Consider the following 19,182-nt stretch of genomic DNA (forward strand, 5'->3'; position numbering starts at 1 on the left):
CAGATTAATAGAACACACATGCCCACCAAATCTGGGCCATTTTCGTGAATGCATGTGTCAACCACAGCAGACAGCGCGATAGGTGGCGCTATAGAGTCCCTGAGCCACACCCTAGGCCAGAGCTCTGTCACTGAGTAGCCACATTAACTCCACATGTAGCTGCCAAAATACAAGAGTTTTGGAGCATGCTAAGTTGGTGAAAAAAGGGCGCACAGGGTAAGACGATGAAAGAATAATAATAATAATAATAATAATAATAATAATCTGAGCAAAAACAATAGGGCCTTGCACCTACGGTGCAGCCACTTTCAGTGGCCGCACCTCGGTGCTCGGGCCCTAATAATAATAATAATCTGAGCAAAAACAATAGGGCCTTGCACCTACGGTGCAGCCGCTGCTACAGCGGCCGCACCTCGGTGCTCGGGCCCTAAATATAGCCGCAAGCGGCGATGGCGGGCCCGAGCACCTGCGGTGCGGACCCGTGACATTTCGGAATCTAACAAAGCAACATGTACTTGTTGGTTGGCATGTGCATGAGCAACACACATGCCCACCAAATTTGGCTGATTTTCATCAATGTATGTGTCAACCACAACAGACAACAGGCTAGGTGGCGCTATAGAGTCCCTAAGCCACACCCTAGGCCAGAGCTATCTCTGACTAGGGGTAGCAATAACGCACATGCCCACCAAATGTGGCTCATTTTCGTGAATGTATCAACCACAACAGACAATGCGCTAGGTGACGCTATAGTCCCTAAGCCACACCCTAGGCCAGAGCTCTGTTTCTGACTACTGGCAGTAATAACACACAAGCTCACCAAATGTAATTAATTTTCGTGAATGTATATGTCAACCACAACAGGTAACACACTAGGTGACGCTATAAAGTCCCTAAGCCACATCCTCGGCCAGAGCTCTGTCTCTGAATAGCAATAGCAATAACACACATGCCCACCAAATTTGGTTAATTTTGGTGTATGTACGTGTCAACCAGAACAGACAATGCGCTAGGTGGCGCTATGGAGTCCCTAAGCCACACCCTAGGCCAGATCTCTGTCTCTAACTAGTAGTAGCAATAACACACAAGCCCACTAAATTTGGTTCATTTTCGTGAATATATGAGTCAACCACAATAGACAACGCACTAGGTGGCGCTATAGAGTCCCTAAGCCACACCCTTGGCCAGAGCTCTGTCTCTGACTAACGATAGTAATAACGCACAAGCCCACCAAATTTGGTTCATTTTCGTGAATGTTTGTGTCAACCACAACAGACAACGCGCTGCTAGGTGGCGCTATAGAGTCCCGAAGCAACACCTTAGGCCAAAGCTCTGTCTCTGACTAGCCATAGGAATAACACACAAGTCCACCAAATTTGGTTCATTTTCGTGAATGTTTGTGTCAACCACAACAGATAACGTGCTGCTAGGTGGCTCTATAGAGTCCCAAAGCCACACCTTAGGCCAGAGCTCTGTCTCTGACTAGCAGAAGCAATTCCACATGTAGTTGCCAAATTACATCCAATTCATAACCTTTTTTCTGCCTATAACACTAACTTCCTGTTTCTTAATAAAACGCCATAATTCAAACCTTCGCCATTTCAATATACTTCAAAAATTCAAAAATCTGGTCGCAATTCCTCTCGGGCAACCCCTCAAGATCATTTTAGTGCTTATATGACATGATTTCGATAAACCGTCTAGGAGAAGTGTTTCAAAATACGTGATGTGCAAAAATCATAATCATAATCATAACTCAAATTCTTTTAAGATTCACTATATAGTTTAAATGTAAAACTTGTTCAAATTCATACAACACACATGTCCACCAAATTTGGTTCATTTCCATGAATGTATGTGTCAACCACAACAGACAGCGCGCTAGGTGGCGCTATAGAGTCCCTGAGCCACACCCTAGGCCAGAGGTCTAACTCTCAGTAGAGGCATCAATTCCACAGGTGGCTGCAAAATTTCAAGAGTTTTAGAGCATGCCAAGTTGGTGAAAAAGGGCAAAACATGTCCGGTAAGAGGAAAATACTATAATCTGAGCAAAAACAATAGGGCCTTGCACCTACGGTGCAGCCACTTTCAGTGGCCGCACCTCGGTGCTCGGGCCCTAATAAGTAATTGAATGGTTGAAATATTGAATGGTACTACTAGGTAACATTAGCCTGGGTTTTCCCTGACTGCCTTGCGCGGTGATTTCAATCCCGCTGCTAAGCCAGTCTGGAAACTAACGCCCAAATGTTCGCCTGATGTTGGCGAACCAATCACAGAACACCCGAGAAGTTTCCGTTGCCTTCTTGCGTCTACATTCGACGCCAAAGGATTTACGGCAGCCCTTAGCGTTGCATACGAACGAGTTGGGTGAGCTACGCATTTGATAGACATCCGTGGCGCCCTATGAACGGATCTGGGCATTTTTTTCAAATACGAGAAAATGAACGTCTGGTTGCCAGACCACCTCTCATTTGAGAAGTGGGAGGCGTTAGCCAGGCTAAGGTAACATGGCCATGATTACTCATTCTTTATGTGGTAATTGTGTAATAATTATCCTGTAGTTACCTTTATTTTACAGAAGTAATTGACCCTTAATTCAGAATAGTTTCTTTGTAATAGTTAAGACATTTCTATGTAATGGTTTTATATTTACTCTGTAGTTACCCTCATTTTTACCAGTATAGTTACCACATAATTACATGGTAGGTAACGGAATGGCTGAAATATTGAATGATATTACTAGGGAACATGGCCATAATTTCTTTCTTTTTATGTAGTAATTGTGTCATAATTATTCTGTAGTAACCTGTACATTCTCAGAAGTAATTAAACATTAATTCAGAATAGTTTCTTTGTAATAGTTAAGACGTTTCTATGTAATTGTTTTATATTTACTCTGTAGTTACCCTCTTTTTACCTATATTAGTTACCACATAATTACTTAATATTACCATGTTGTTACCTAGTAAATACCTAGTAATTAGGGGACTGTAAAAGGAAGTGCTACCGAAATCTTTGCTAGAATCTAACCCCGTAATCAGCATGTGTGGTCCATAATGACAACATATCATGGAGCAGACCGTGGGGGTGGGGTTAGGTGGTGTAGACCATAGACTGTGGTGTAGACGTGTCAGCCATTTTGCACTGAGCATAGTTCTGTACATAACCCAGCCATGATACACTCCTGCAAAATTGTGCTCCATTTTGTGGATGCAGGCAAAGGGGAGGAGATGGCCATCAGGCTCCATTTGAATAGGAAATTAAGATAGAGATCTGGTGGTTGAAATGAGGGATGTTAGCTGTTTACAGAACTGGCCAGGTTGTTTAAGCTGCAGCACGCTGCAGTGTGTGTGCGTATCTGAAATATCTCAACCGGTCTAGCCTACGTGTGTCACAACACATATAAAACAGATTGGAATCAAAGTTGGGATTTTAAAAATGTGTCTAATGCAGACATGCTCTATTTGTCACATAGACGTCCTGTCAGTCTTGTAGCACTTCTCCTGTCTTTGGTACTTTGCTATCGCGCACAGGTCTTTTACTACCGTGAAGTGAATTAAGTGGATAATGTCAGTTTAGTGATTTATACTGTCAGGGCCGGCATTTGATGGTTAGATGGTTATGATTGTGTGTTTCTCTATTGCTCAATATACTCAGCTAATCAACACTTTTAATTAGTTTAGTTTATTTGGTTTATTTAAAACAGGGACCATGTACAAGGTTCATTAGTTACATAAAGTAAAGAGATGACTTGTACTGTAACTGTACCAGATCATAGCTAACAGCTCATTTCCATCCGCCAGTCCCTGAGCAGGTAAGAGGGGGGGGGGGAGCATACATTAAGAATGATAGATACTCACACACTCTCACACACACACACACACACACACACACACACACACACACACACACACACACACACACATTGTATAAATGCTATGGAACTAGTGATTAATGCTGGCAAGACTGATTACTCAAAATCCATTTTTTTACTTCACGTGAGAAAGTGTAGAAATCTGTGAAGCTTTTCAGATTACTAGGAAGAGCGTTCCATGCTTTAACAGCTCTAAAAGAAAAGGCTGACTGCCCAAATGTGGTGTTCCGATTTGGCAGAATACAATCACCCCTGTTGATGGATCTTGTGGCTCTCCCTGTTCGTTCAGAACAGGTATGAACAAATGTTTTCAGAGGTGGTGGTGCAGCATTATGAATTAGTTTATGTACAGTATTAAGGGCATGTCAGAGAATAGAATAAGGTTATCAAAGCTAAGCATGTTATATTTGTCCAATATAGCACAATGATGGTACTGAGTTGATCTTTTGTCTAGAGCTTTGAGAGCTTGATTGTGAAGTGATCTAATGGATTTCAAGGCAATCTTGCCAGCCTGTGACCAGCTGTGACCAGCTCACTTACAGTAATGTAAGTGAGACATAATCATAGCATTTACATGCATGTTAGCAGCATCAGCAGGAATATGGAAAAAGCATTAATGTGATTAATAGTCAATTTGACTTTCCATCATGCATACTGTACTGTACATCTGGGTGCAACTGAGCCTTGACTGTTTGACTGATTCTTTTGTGAGTGCTATCATGACCTTACTCCCTGTATTTTCTACTCTACAGCACTGTTTTTCACAGTGTTGCTCTGGTCTATGGGACCCATATTGCAGCATTCAAGCCAACGGATAAAGTGAGGTACAGTAGACGATGTGGTAAGACATGCAAAATGATTGGAGCCTACTTGTTTGGAAAATGCTGATGTTGGGCTAATTTGCAAAGTCCTCAACTCCTGACACCTTTCAAAGTACTCAACAGGTTTGTCTAGTAGGGTGATAATAGGGTGCTTTGTTTATGTGCTGCAGTATGGTTTAGTTTCATATGTTTTATGCTCTCATGTGCTAGTAATTCACTGCACTGTGGCTTCTGTTCTTTTTGTCCTCAAATGCATTCTTCAAGTGTATAACATGAGCTGTCACATAAACATTGTCTATACTGTATATGGCACCCGAACACACTCTATGAAAGTAAAGGTCTGACATACAATCTAATAGGGTTACATTTTAAATGGGTGATCCCTTAAAAAAAAAAAAAAACAACTTAAGACCCACGACTCACTTTTGGGTCTGGAGTGGACCCACCAGTTAAGAAATGCTGGACTAGACTGATCCCAGGAGTTGCACCTGAATGTGAGTTTGATTTTGTTCAGACAGAAAAGAATATGCACTGCCCAGCAAAACAGACAGAGAGACAGACAGATACACTGCCAGCAGGCACATCAATTCAGTGTTGTTATTATTTGCCAGCCTTAAAACTGACGAGGAGAAAACAAACCTTTATCTGAATGCTGTTCTTGTACTTCACTTTTATTGTGTTTTTTTACAAGGGGCAGAAGAGTTCAGCTTAATCCTCTCATCAAATTTGTTAACATGCCTGTGCTAACATCAGTAGGAGGACTGTCTCAGATTGCTCTGTGCACAGTTTACAGGCATCTAAACAACTTGACTAGTGAGATCAAAGAGCAATCTAGCTCTGCATATTATTGACAAGTTGCACTGCTAGTCTCAGAGTATAATCATAAAAGTGCCATATTTATATTTTCCTCGGCATCACTGCACTCCCAAGACACACATGGCACTTCACTTGAAGCAGCAGCCACTTGCAGACTCTCCACCTCAAGAGTCACAAGTGAGCTGTACTGGAGGTCTGAGTGAGAGTGCCTCCCGCGCTTCCCCCCTCTCACTGGCTGTGCCAGGCTAACAAACCCAGGAAGACCAGGAGCATTCAGATAGCGGCCTCTCTCTCATAATCACGGTCTCCACACCACCGCCACTGCTGCTGCTGGGTTGGGCGTCTGTCTGGATGGAATAAAATAACAGCAATAATAATAATAACAATAACAAAAAAAACATCATGTCTGGCGGGGGGTCTCGTAATCGCAGAGAGCTGATGAAGGTGCAGGCAGGCAAACAGGCGTACATGCTGCAACATGGCTGCAGAAAGGGAAAAATGCACTAGGGGGACAGAGGGGACAGACAGAGAGAGAGAGAGGTTGCAACAAAGACAGATTGTGAGAAGAGAGGGGTGAGAGAGTGAACAAAGAGAGAGAGAGGGAGAGATGGAACTGGAGGAGAACAAAAGACAAACGAAAACAAGTGTTGTTATGACAACCCTGTGATTAAGCAAGTCTTAATCACTTTCCCTCCATTCTCTATCAGCTGCCCCCTCTCAAGGAGACGTGCCTGTGATTTTCCAGTGTTATTTTTCCCCTTTTGTTCGCCGCCGCGTTGCAGGAATGCGAGGGGAATGTGGAAAAAGCATCCTGTTTTTATTTCCTACACTTACTCAGCTGTTTCATGAAAAATGCAGGGACCGTCCCAGATGCCTGCACACGCTGATATGGGATATGGACCAGGCCCAGATCGGTGTCACTTCTGGAAGGGGTCTGCTCTAGGGTCACTTTGCTGTCCGGGATTAAACAGGTCTGACATATCTATAAAGTTTGAGTTTCAGTTTTTTTGCACAATATATGAGCCTGCACCAATTGTATGCATTATCCTTTGCAACATTATAATTTAATTGTATATTGCTCATTAAAATGATAAGAAATACACCTGAAGAGTTCAGAGATGCAAAAACCCTTTAAATCCGTCTGATTTCTTTTAAATTTGCATTTTTTATTATTATTAGGCTCCTACAATTCGATATTTCAGACCTAGGATGAGACAGGTATTTAGTGGGGTTTGATGCAAAATGATTTGATTAATGTACAGTTGTATATGTGGAGAGCATTCACTCACCATCATTATCTCATTTTTGACGGAGGTGGTATGTAAGGATTTGCATCTGAACTTGTTATACAATGGTGCTTTTTTATCATGTTTTTTTTTCTCCTACATGCATTAAGACCTTGGTAGTTCTCAGTTGAAGAGTTGATTAGTGGTTGACAGAAAACTTGTAAGCTTCAGAGGCCCGTGGCAGATAGATAGAATACAAGGAGAGGAAGGAACTACCATCCAACAGGATCAGGAGGTGGACACTGCATAGTGCACAGCCTTGAACAGTATTACTGTAAGAGTATTACTACAGCTGGATATTCTGTATGATAACTCATCCTATAGACCTGTCACATGCATGTTGTTGAGTAGAGTGTTGGTGGGTGTTTTTTTCCAGTGGAAGGTATTTCTTGTTTTCTCTGCGGCAGCAGACCACGATACATACGATAAGGCCCTCATTCTACAAACCCCACCAGGCTTGTTGTGTTGCGCACCCTATGGAAGGGGGAACGAGACCCTCCGCAACACAGAAGCATTTCACAGAGTCGTCACTTCAATGTATCCAAAGCAACCGATCTTGAATAAACATCAGGCCGCAGAATGAGGGGCAGACAAAGACACAGCGCACCTTGGAAAGATAACATTCCATACTGGAATATTCTGACTAACGTCTGACAAAAGGCCTACACAAATACCATGTAGACAAACACACAGGCATTCTATGCACTGCGGATCCCAATGGAAGAGGGACATTGTGTGCTGGCATAGAGCACGTAGGCCACACATTTACTTTGCTTAACACCTGCTCCGCTTAAAAGCTTATGCATTCTTCTTAGGCTGTCTAGACCTTCTCATATGTCAAACGAAAATGCTGCATATCTTTGATAAATCACCTGAAGGACTAATGACTGAATTTGTCTTGGCAAGAAGACTTCATTTGTGTTGCACATTTCTATCCAAAAACGTGCCTCTTAAGATAGATGCCTAGCACAAAGATCACAGACATACATGCATTCTCATAGATCTTACTGTAGGTGCTGATTACTTACACTACTTATTCAGTATGAAATGTTTGGACAGCATATGTGGGGAACATATGCTTCATGTCAGGCAAGCTATACTGTATATTTGTCTATATCATGTTGCTCCACTGGTAGACTAAACATGGCTAAATAGCTAGTAAGTCACAGCATACAACAGTACTGTATGTTGAAGAAGATGTCAAATAGAAAGGCAACAGAGAGAAAGAATGATGTTGTCATAATCATTTATTCAACTTCAAATAGACATATAGAAAGTTGTCTGTAAAATATAAATATATGTACGAAATCCAATAAATTAAATAAATAAGACAGAGAAATATGTCAGTTCAGTGGACTCAATAATAGTTTACATTCAAGTATTCCTGATATTCTCACAAAAACATTATAAAGTTGTCCTTCCTGTGATAACTCACAATAGAAGAACAATCCAGCATTTTGATGAGGATTGTTTTGTTGAACAGTAAACAAATAAATAATCATACAAAAACACACATAATAGATAAACAACACAGTGATCCTGAACTTAAACTTGAGAAATTGGCCCCTCACGTCATGTCTATGGCTACACCTTGAAAGGTATGTACATATTCAGCGAGTCCAATGCCAAAACTCACTGCCACATTCCACCCAAGCTCCAGGTCTTTCTTTCCTAATGGATAATTACAAGGGCATTAGCCCACCGTTTGTTTCAGGGGAAAAAACAATTACAGCATTTTCTTGGCATGACCAGAGCCATTGAAAGTTGCTTGGCGTTCTGAACAATCAAAACATTATACAGTAGCTGTGCATACTTGAATACTTCCGTCAACACCAAGGGCCTGTTGCCAAAGTCAAACTCGGAGAACGGTTAAAAGAGAAGTTTAAGATAATAATAAAAAATAATAGAAGAACTTTCTTAATTGCTTAACTGAAAGCGATCGTGATGCCAAGTATTTGCCAGGGGGAAATATTCTCTGGTCATTGATTGTTTATCAGTGTTTTATAATACACTCTTTGTGGCTTATGGACAATGTTTTCCTATCTCAACCTTTGCCTCCCTGACTCTACAGATTAGCAGAGGTGGATACACGCACCAGCCTCGATTACAACTCAGCAGAATGGATTGTTGTGGGCAAGGCCCTCAGTGAAGTTCATTACATGATGGCAGAGTTAGATGGAAAGGAGGGTGCTTTTGAAGCATGTGGATTTAGAGTCTCTATTCAGGATGAATATCTATTGCAGTTCAAGTTCCAAGGAACAGTAACAATCTGAAACTGGCTAAATCTCATCTCTACATGAGATGAAGCCAAAATAAACTACTCTGATTCAGAGAAAGTTGCCTAATAGAAAAATATCTATGGAATGTTAAAAACAAATCCAGCAATAGATTGTAGTATTCAATGCTAATTCAAAATAATTGAGACAGCCATGATAAATGACAACTTCCGATATAGTCATTTAAATTTCTGCCACAACCTGAAGAAATATTTTATAATAAAGGTAGCCATTGTATAATAGGCAAATAAATATGAGCTATCTTCAAAATAATAATAATAACAATTAGTGGTATTATATTCCTATAGAGCATTCCAGTGTGAGGAGATCAAACCACTGGTACACCGTGTAGAGCTGAGCCATAGCCTGCTGTGCTGTGCATTAGAGATGTGAAGTCAGTCTGCAGCAGCAGCAAAGTCCAGCCAGAATCCAGTGTGCTGAAAAAAACTCTCAAGGATTCAGAAACGTTCAGTCTCTCCCCTGTGAGCCTCTCAAAAGTAGACAAGCTGGCCAAAACTTTGGCTGAAACAGCAGAAGAGACTTCTCTTGTTCTTCTCTTTCTCCCACTCTCTCTCTCTCTCTCCTTCTTTTTTGCCCTCTTTCTGTCAGGAGGCTCTGAAGCTCCATCCCTCTTGTGCCAGGGTTCTCCTGACACCCTCAGCCCTGAGGCGGACTCCCCTCTCAGAGAGACAGACCTGGGCTGGTTCTCTGTCTCTTGTCGAGGACGTCTTTGTTCAGATGCTCGCGATTCTCCGTAGTCTTCATCATCTTCCTCCTTTACCTGGCTCTAGGCGAGCCCACCTTTGACCCTTTCTTCCTCTGGGAGACAGACTGCTGTTCGGCAGCTCTCTGGTTGGCCTGAGCCACCTGCCTGTGAAAACAAAGCAAATGTATACAATTAGCTTTGGTATGCTTTCTACAGGAGCACGGAGTCCTGTTCCATAAGATGCCTATCTCACATAAACATATGCTAACATATGCTAATCACTGGCGGACACAGAGGGTCATTTGAACCACTGTAGCACAGCTGGGGGTCTGGTGCTGTTAGTGTGTATGTGAGAGTATGTGTGTGAATGGATGCTCTTACCTGAGAAAGGTCACAAAGTCGTTGCCTGGGTTACGCACGGTCTCGGCAAGCAGACCCTGTTGGCTGACGATCACAAAGGCAGGGTTTTCGGAGCTGTTGGGAGAAAAAGATGAATCATTAGAACACATTTCAAAAGCCCCAGATCAGATTTCAACTAGTATTTTCTCTGACATGAGACCAGAACAGAAGTCATCCAAGGCTGCCATTACAGTAGCAAGGTTTAGCTGGGACATGACATGAGCATTAATGGCCTGTGGAAACACCCACAGATTCCGTTGTTTGTGTAAGTCCTACAGCTATCTATCTGCCCTGGCTTCTCTGAGAGTTGTAAACACATGCCAGGGATAAGAGCAGAGGGAGGTTAAGAAAGAGAAAGAAAAGAAAAGATCACTAATCCTCGACCTTGAGCTCCCACCGCAGCCGCAGGAACTCAAAACATGCCGAATCTCGAGCCGTCCCCTGGCTACCAGACAGGACTGAAACTTTCCACAAATAACACAGTGACTCATAAACTCACGCTGCTGCTGGTGGCGGTGGAGGTGAGATCACAAGACACTGTGGCAGTGTCTCGTCAGCCCATCCCTTTCTCTCTCTCTCCCTTTCTCTTTCTCTGTCTCTCCCTCTGTCTCTCTCTCCCTCTCTCTCTCTCTCTCTCTCTCTCCATCTCTCTCCTCCAGGGGAAGAGGCAGCAGCAGCAACTGTACACTATCATTGCTCATCATCAGTGCAATCCTGTCGCGCTCATCACTAACTCTGATCTGTGTCTGATTTGGATGGCTTGCCTTGGCATGTGTGGACCGGAGACTGGGTGTAATCTAAAGTGTGTGTGTGTGTGTGTGTGTGTGTGTGTGTGTGTGTGTGTGTGTGTTGTGAGTGAATGTGTACGTGAGTATTTATGCATTTCAGAATGTTAATGTATGTGAGCCCATGTATAAATGTGTAAGTTTGTCTGCGAGTGTGTTTGTGTGTGTGTGTATATGTGTGCCATGGTCACAGGGTGCAGCCGGCTCACCTGTTGTGGCAGAAGCTGTTGCAGGTGTGGTCGTTGGGGCTGTTGCACTCACAGCGACCTGTAGAGCGGCGCCGGCGAGATAAGGGGCTGCCCAGGCCATATGGGGTCGTCTTACTGAAGACAAAGGAGAGGAGCAAACTCATAAGACTCTAGGTCAGGATGCCAGTTAATCATCAACTCGTGCTGATAAGCTGATAATCAACTCATACTATCCAATTACTACTGATCATTATCATAATTATACATTAACTATACATTACCCAAGTTAGTATTAGGATTTGAATTCATTTCCCTATTATTACTCTCAGATCATATGTATTACATTATTCACATTCAGTTCATGTAATAGTTACTGTATTTCCCCATGAGATCAAGACTAATGATTGTTTCCTAGGCATTATTTTAGAATATGAATCACTGCTGCTGTGTCAATGCTCCTCACCTTGGTGTGTTAATCCAGATGATGTCCAGGTGGCAGAAGTAGATGCACTCCTTGTCCAGCCAGTTGCTGCAGGAGCAGCGTTTGGTTCTGACCCGATGGGGTGGTGACGGGTCAGAGGACTGGACCTCACCCTTAGATACGGGCAGTCCAGCTCCTGCAGGAGAGAACGGAGAGAGACAAAAGCAGGTGAGGAGAGTGCTGAATACCGGTGGCCACTGAGTTCCATTGTGCTAAGTAAACATCGGTGACTGTGCAGGACTTCTCAGGAATCCCAGGTAACACTGCGTGTTCACCCAGTGTGTAATTGCAGCTCTGTTGTTATAGAAATGCTTATCAGGGTGACAGCTACTGCACTGAAACCCTCTGAGCTGTCAGGCCAAACAAACAAGAATACAAACAGTGCTCCTGAATCACCCTGATAACCACTATTATAAAATAGCAAACTTTTCAAAACCATGTTGCGTTGCCAATAAAATGTTTGATTTTCCTTCAAATGTAGATAAATAATGAGTAAATTAATTAAGCAAGATTAAATCATTGATTCCAATATAAACTGAAATGTGTCTTAAGTTTTCTACAGCAGTAACACCATCTGCTGTAGAAAACATCCACCATACATGCTTCAAATGGTCAAATACAATCTCATTCTGTCTGAGAGAAATGACACTTGGAATGCATTTACACTGGTCCCCATTGATTATTTTAGCAACTTTCAGAGACCTTGAACAGGTTGTTTGGAGAACTGTGAAGAATTATGCCTAAAGTCCATCCATGTATGAATGAATATAACTGATTAAACTCTGACAAAATAATCGTAAAACTGTCTTACCTTCGTGCAGGAGCGCAGAGAGAATGATGGAGAAGAGCATGGCAGTGAAGAGAGTAGAGGCCATTGTAAATCTCAGTGATGGGACTTTAACGATGCTGTATAATGTCCAAAGAGTGAAGTTCACAGGCGGGCTCCAAGGCTCCAAGAGTCAGCGGTACAGTCCCAGCGAATTGGTCGGCAGATAGGCGACAGGTGTTTGTTTCCAGCTCTGGAGTCAGGGCCCCTACTTATACGAGCCATGCTCCCGCTGGCCACACCCCCTGGAGTGCGTTACACAACGCGCTGCTGCCCAGATTCCAACTACTCCGTGGCGCGCAGTGCAGACTTCTGTCACATTCCAGGGCTTTTCCTGCCTCCAAGGGGGGTCAGCGTCGGAGCATGCCTGCTGAGACGGAATCGGAGAAAAGAAAAACAGTTTCAGTCATCACACACATACACACACACACACACACACACACACACACACACACACACACACACACACACACACACACACACACACACACACAAACACACGACCACCACTACTTCTGACACTACCAGAGGGCCTTCAGGGTACTTTGTCCCCCCATCTGACCACCAAGATGGACATTTCTGGATGACCTCTGGAGTATTGTCACTAAACAGACACAGAAGCACAGAGAGCTTAGAAGGTCGTCTCTCCTCTCTCATTCCAAATAGAAGATCAATCCATCCTCTTAACCTATGATAGCATAAAGCTGCGTAGATTGTAACTTCCTAAAAGTTTCTAAAAAGTCTGTCGTCTCAGGGACAGCTTTTTGTCCTAAAACGTTTACTAGCACAACCAGCCGGTTTTCACAAACTGTAAATTTGGTCACCATCACCGTCATTTTAGTGAGGGTTAAAAAATATACCTTAACTCAAATGAATGTAACTGTGTAGCTGGATGACACAAAGAAAGGTGACGTCCAGGCCTGCACGAAAGGGATGATTTTGTTTGGTTGAGGGAGTAATAGAATGACAAGTTTCTTATAGCCTACTCTAAATAGCGGAAAACAGTTTATTTTACAGTCTATGGGAATAACAAATGGCTCTGGGACCAAGTGGATCCGGAGCAAGAATTATCGGGATATCACACCTTAACAACCGGATATATTGTTCAGTACATAATCAAGGGAATATGCAGATATTGCTTTCAGTTTCAATATGCCACTTTTTATTGCACATCCACACTTGTCATTATGACTTTCAGGCCTTTACCAGAAGGATTGACGGAGTATGGCAGAATGTAGATGTGAAAGTGAATGCTGTAACTTGTTCCACTGAAACCCTACAGCAATGCAGTCACAGCTAACCCTAATACCCCACTAACACCCCCTTTCCTCCACACACACACACACACACTTTTTTCCAAGATGTACTGCAGGGGAAACCTGGTGCCACCAGGAAATGCCATAAAGATAGCGGGGATGACGGCCCAGTGTTTTGCATACAGCAGAGGGGAGATACTCAGGCATGTGTGGGTGCTGGTGCCTGAGGGCCCTCCGGAAAGAAGAGTGTGTGTGTGTGTGTAATGGGTGTGGGGGGTGGCGGGCTTGGGCTTTTCATCCGGTGGGGGTGTACATCCAGGGTGCCCCCCAGTGTTTGAGTGCCGTGGCACTGGACTGTTTGTGTGCCTCCAGCCACACGCATGTGGCCTGACCCCAGCGCTAACAGATAAGGCACGCTGATACAGAGCTTCCTCTCGCCGGGCAGCGCAGCACTATTCAAAACACGCTACTTGTGTTTACTAAACAGCACAACAACAAGCCTGTAACTGTGGGGTTTCTCAGGTTAGTTATTCTAAATTGAGGAGGATTGCCTTTGAGAGTTGCCCTAACTTGTAATTACAACACAAATCTTTTAACATTCACCCAGAACACACAAACTCTTTAATATGCATCCTGATCAATCTGAGAGAAGCACTGAGCTTCTGATATTTACACAGCAATGATAATCAGTTGATCACTTAATATCATTGAACATTTTTGAGAGTGTGAAAATCCGTTAGTGTCAACCTGCTGTATAATCATGTAGAAAAATATCATTTTCTCACAAATTGTAATGAATGCATTGCTAAACTATCCATTATTATAAAATATGAATTACTTTATGTATTGTCCTTAGCTATTTAGTTTTTGATTTCGAAAATCTTTCCCTCCTACTATATTTAAAAGCCATTTCCAGTAAGTGAAGCTCCCAGGCACATCCCGGATTAATAATATGCAACTTTACCATCAGTTTGGGGTGCTGTGTGTGGGCTTTCCATCTCCACCCTACCATGTCTACATCATATCCTGTGATAGTGTAAACCTATGTAAAATAGCTTCCTTAAACTGGGACTGTATTCCGTTGTGATGATGACTAAATGAGAATATGTAGATGTTGCTTTCTGTTTCAATTTGCCACGAGGCAGGTCAAGTGTACTCTTTCTGGTAAAGACCAATAAAGTCCCCCACTGAAGCCCGAGGGCTACAAGACAGAAAGTGTACAGTATGCTGTGATTTGGTTGAACACCTCCCTGTAGCAGTTTCGACACACCTTGTGGAAATCCCTGCGCGCTTTAGATAATATCAGAAACCACAGGAGAAGTGGTGACTTGCATCTACTAACGAAGGAATCAGTAAAAGCTCTCATCAGTTGCTGTTTTGTGTGGCTAATTTCACAAAACTGTACTGTTGATCTGGGATCTGAGATCAACAGTAGTATGCATCGTAGTTATTCTGAAATCAACGATAACGGTCATTTCCAATCTTTCAGAGATGAGCACTAACCCTTTAACAAAAAAAAACAAAAAAGGCCCCTCAGCGGTGGAAGCCCCAGCAGGCACATATCTGATAGTGGCAGGATCCACAGGATAAAGAATGCAAATGGAGGGGGCATAGGGAATTAGGAAAATGTGTTTATGCAAAAGCCACTGATGGAAAGAGCCATGATGGAGGTTACATATGACGGCCAGGACTCTGGACACAGATCATCAGTGCGGAACAAAACGCGATGGAAGAAACAGGTGGACCGATGGGCCCCTCGATACCCTCTGGGGGTACAAGCACATGGGGTGTTGCGTTTCACGTTTTATTTTTTCTCCAAATATGGATGTCACTGAAGGTTTTCACTTTAAGAACAAGCTGTTCTTGAAAAGTGTTATGTGTTGTTAACTGTTATCAGTAAGAGGGTGTGCAGTTACTGTACATTATGGTTTGATTTCATTTGTCATGCATTCTCCAGATACAAATGCATGCATTATGTGGCATGCAGCCTCCAAAAACAAAAGACACGTTATGTGATTATTATCATTATTGTTTTAAAGGTAGCAGTGTGCTTGTTCAAGAGCTGCTGTAAACAATAGCAGTTACTTGTTGGAACGAATACTGTGTGCTTTACATTGTAAGCGATGCCTTAACACACCCATATTCGCGCAGGGTACAGTATGACATGGCACTACGATTACGAGAAGCAGCCTGTAAAAGTGCCTCCAAACGATCAAAACAACATTGTCAATGAATGGAAAGTGGAGGAGGGAAAAAAGGCCTTTAGAACACAAAGTCTAGTCTGCGCAGGGGGGTAGGAAATGCCAGAGTGACGTCATAATCAACCAAACAATGGCACTTCAGAGACTATTTGTCCCATTTTGCAGAGGAGGAGGTGGTGGTGGTGGTGTTTGTCTGTGTGTGTGTGTGTGTGGGGGGGGGGGGGGGGGGGGGGGGGGGTCATATAACCAAAGCAAATATTTGTCCAGTAGCAAAGGAAAGGCTGCAGAGGAACCTGAATCTGTCTGGCATGTGATGGGAGAGGGTACAACATGTAACCCTGTGGGCAGCGGATGCAGGACAGGAGTGACCCCCCCAAATCACAGGCTCCGATTCAAGAGTCTCAACATGTGGGCTGCCATAAGAGTTCCAGTTCCAGTTCCCTCACTGTATTTCCTTCTGTGCCCTATACTTCCGCCTCTGTGAGTCCTGCATTACAACACAAATCCTTTAACATTCACCCAGATCACACCGACTCTTTAATATGCATCCTGATCATCTGAGAGAAGTGACTCTGACTCCTTGGCACTGTCTCAGTGGATTTACACAATTCAGTTTTAAATCACTTTTAATTAATGAGTTTTTTGGTGAGCTTACTGGTAATTATACATGATGAAAAGAAGTTTGAAAGAGACAAAGTTGAATATTTAAACATGAATGATGTGACAAAAAATGAACAATTGACATAATAATGTTTGTCTCTGCTTTTTCTTTGTCCTAATTTCATTCTCTCTCTCTCTCTCTCTGTGTCTGACTCTTGGTGGTGTTGTAGTGCTGGTCAGCAAAAACATCTCCTTATCCATTTCCTCTTCCGTCTGGCTGTGCGGGGACAGGAATGTGGGCCGGCACGATGACAAAGACAAAAGCGCCGCCCGGATTCTCAGGAATTCCTGAGGTGGCACTGTGGAATGCGCTTATCGTCTGGACTTTGTCGCCTCCCTGGGTACTCCCCACCCCTCCTCCCTCCACACTCCAAAACAGGTGAAAGAGGACAAGAGAACACTAAGTGTGTGGTGATTCAGACTATATGAATGAGCCCCCCCTCCCCAACAAAAAATAAGTAACATCAAATTGAGACCCCCCCCCCCACACACACACACACACACACACACACACACACACACACACACCTGCAACATCATCCAAATTCCTTTGGGTGGAAACTATGAGGATGACAGGGCTGGGTTGCTGGCCGTTGAAGCATGAGGGACCCCTACTGTACCTCTATATATGGGCTTCTCCTCCGCATACAGTATGTAGATGAGCGCAGTGTCTGGCCCTTGAAGGTCAGCATACTGTATGTCATGGAAGTTACAAATAGAAACACATACATTCTTTTTTTAAAAACTATTTTGTATCTTTGTGTGTGTGTGTGTGTGTGTGTGTATGTGTGTGTGTGTGTGTGTGTGTGTGTGTGTGTGTGTGTGTGTGTGTGTGTGTGCGTGTGTGTGTGTGTGTGTGTGTGTGTGTGTGTGTGTGTGTGTGTGTGTGTGTGTGTGTGTGTGTGTGTGTGTGTGTGAGTGTGTTGTTCTAAAATTGTGTACTCTGTAATGTGACATGTAAACACTTACTGTATCACCATTCTTCTCCAGTAAGGGAAAATGTTCACACACCCCTGAGAATTGCAAGATTAACTACAGTACATATGCCAGAAGAAAACTCCCCTGAATCATTATGAATAATATTTCAAACCACAATTTGACTTCAAAAAGACCTGTGGCTATTGTGTTTGCAGTGATCAAACAAGCCATTAGGCCACAATTGTTGCCTTTGAAGGAAAGCCACTCTGATTTGAAAGAGGATGACATTTCAGGAAACTGATGTGCTGTAGCTGCTTCAGGACAACAAATATGATGTCACTGGAATCTAACAGGATGAGCTCATTCATAGTCCGAAAGTTTAGGGGGTCATCCGGAAATGATGAACAAACAATCCATTAACAATGCTTGTGCGAAAACAACTGGCCCTTGAGATTCCAATGCTCTTTACACTGCATACACCAACTCACACACAAACACAACACACACACAGACAGACACACACACACACACACACACACAGACACACACGCGCGCGCGCACGCACACACACGCACACACGCACACACACACACACACACACACACACACACACACACACACACACACACACACACAAATATGCATATACTGTACATGCATTAGACACACACATAAATGCACAAACACACACACACACACACACACACTTCTTTCCCTGTGCATTTCTGTGTTGTGAATAGATGTACAGTATAACCACCAGCATCAATGACTTTGCTCTTTGCTAAAACAATGCAACATGGGTGGAGGTCATGAAAACAAGCACACTCCCGTCACTCTTATCAAGCCCCAAATCTACTATTGCACATCCACACACTGACTCAAGCCTCAGGTAGCAACCCGGATCTGGACACAGACCTCCAACGCATCCCATCCTAAAACTCACATCTCCCCCTGGGAGAGCTGTTTGATAACAGGCAGCGTTGCCGGGGCAACGGCGGCGAGCTCGCATCCCTCCCACGCCTCCCTGGCACTCGTTGGCATCAGGGCGAGAGTCACAGCTGCCCCGCACAATGAGTGGCCCATATTCTTATCAGCTGTGGCACCCTTCACTGGCTCTCTGCAGCCCCATAAACAAATTGGACTGTTTTATAACACAACCTGCCTGCCTGATTGGCTGGGTGCTCAACAGCCCAACAGCTCCATGATAGTTAGTAGTATTATGTATTTATATGGTGCTATCATAATCTTCCGTGATGACGCATGATGCTGATCGCAATGTTGAAGTGAAGGGTTTGAAAATGTGGGCGTTCAGGTTTCAGTATTATTGTTGATGTTGAATCACAGTGAAGAAGCCACCATATAACATGAAACTTAATGATGAATGGGACAAATGAGACAAATCTGCAGAGCAGCCAATGCATACAATGTGAAAAGTGAAAATAAGTTATCTTACAAAAGTCAAAATAAAACTAAAAAGATAAAAGCACAAGTCTCTCACCAACTCAATAAGCCACATGTTTCTGAGGCTAAATATTTTTAATGGTGTAGGACCTGACCAATAGTGAAAAGGCCACAAGGTCTGACGGTTTTCCTCTAAACAGATGTTAAGATTGAATAAATGTGTGGGTTCAATTCCCGACTTCAACCATTGTGCCCTTGAGCAAGGCACTTAACCCTGAGTTGCTCCAG

The 19,182-nt window shown here is 43.2% G+C and overlaps 1 protein-coding gene across 1 annotated transcript; it reads right to left on the reverse strand.

The window, feature by feature from the left end:
- Positions 1-8,032: 8,032 nt before the first annotated feature.
- Positions 8,033-12,628, reverse strand: edn2 (endothelin 2). Its single transcript, XM_062529324.1, has 5 exons — positions 12,444-12,628; positions 11,615-11,768; positions 11,173-11,286; positions 10,161-10,253; positions 8,033-9,944 (listed from the first exon to the last, which is right to left on the reverse strand). Exons 1-5 carry the CDS (start codon positions 12,505-12,507, stop codon positions 9,851-9,853), a joined length of 519 nt encoding a protein of 172 aa, XP_062385308.1. The 5' UTR covers positions 12,508-12,628; the 3' UTR covers positions 8,033-9,850.
- Between the last annotated feature and the right edge of the window lie 6,554 nt (positions 12,629-19,182).

This window comes from Sardina pilchardus, chromosome 24, assembly GCF_963854185.1.
Source record: "Sardina pilchardus chromosome 24, fSarPil1.1, whole genome shotgun sequence".
Classification (NCBI taxonomy): Eukaryota; Metazoa; Chordata; class Actinopteri; order Clupeiformes; family Clupeidae; genus Sardina; species Sardina pilchardus.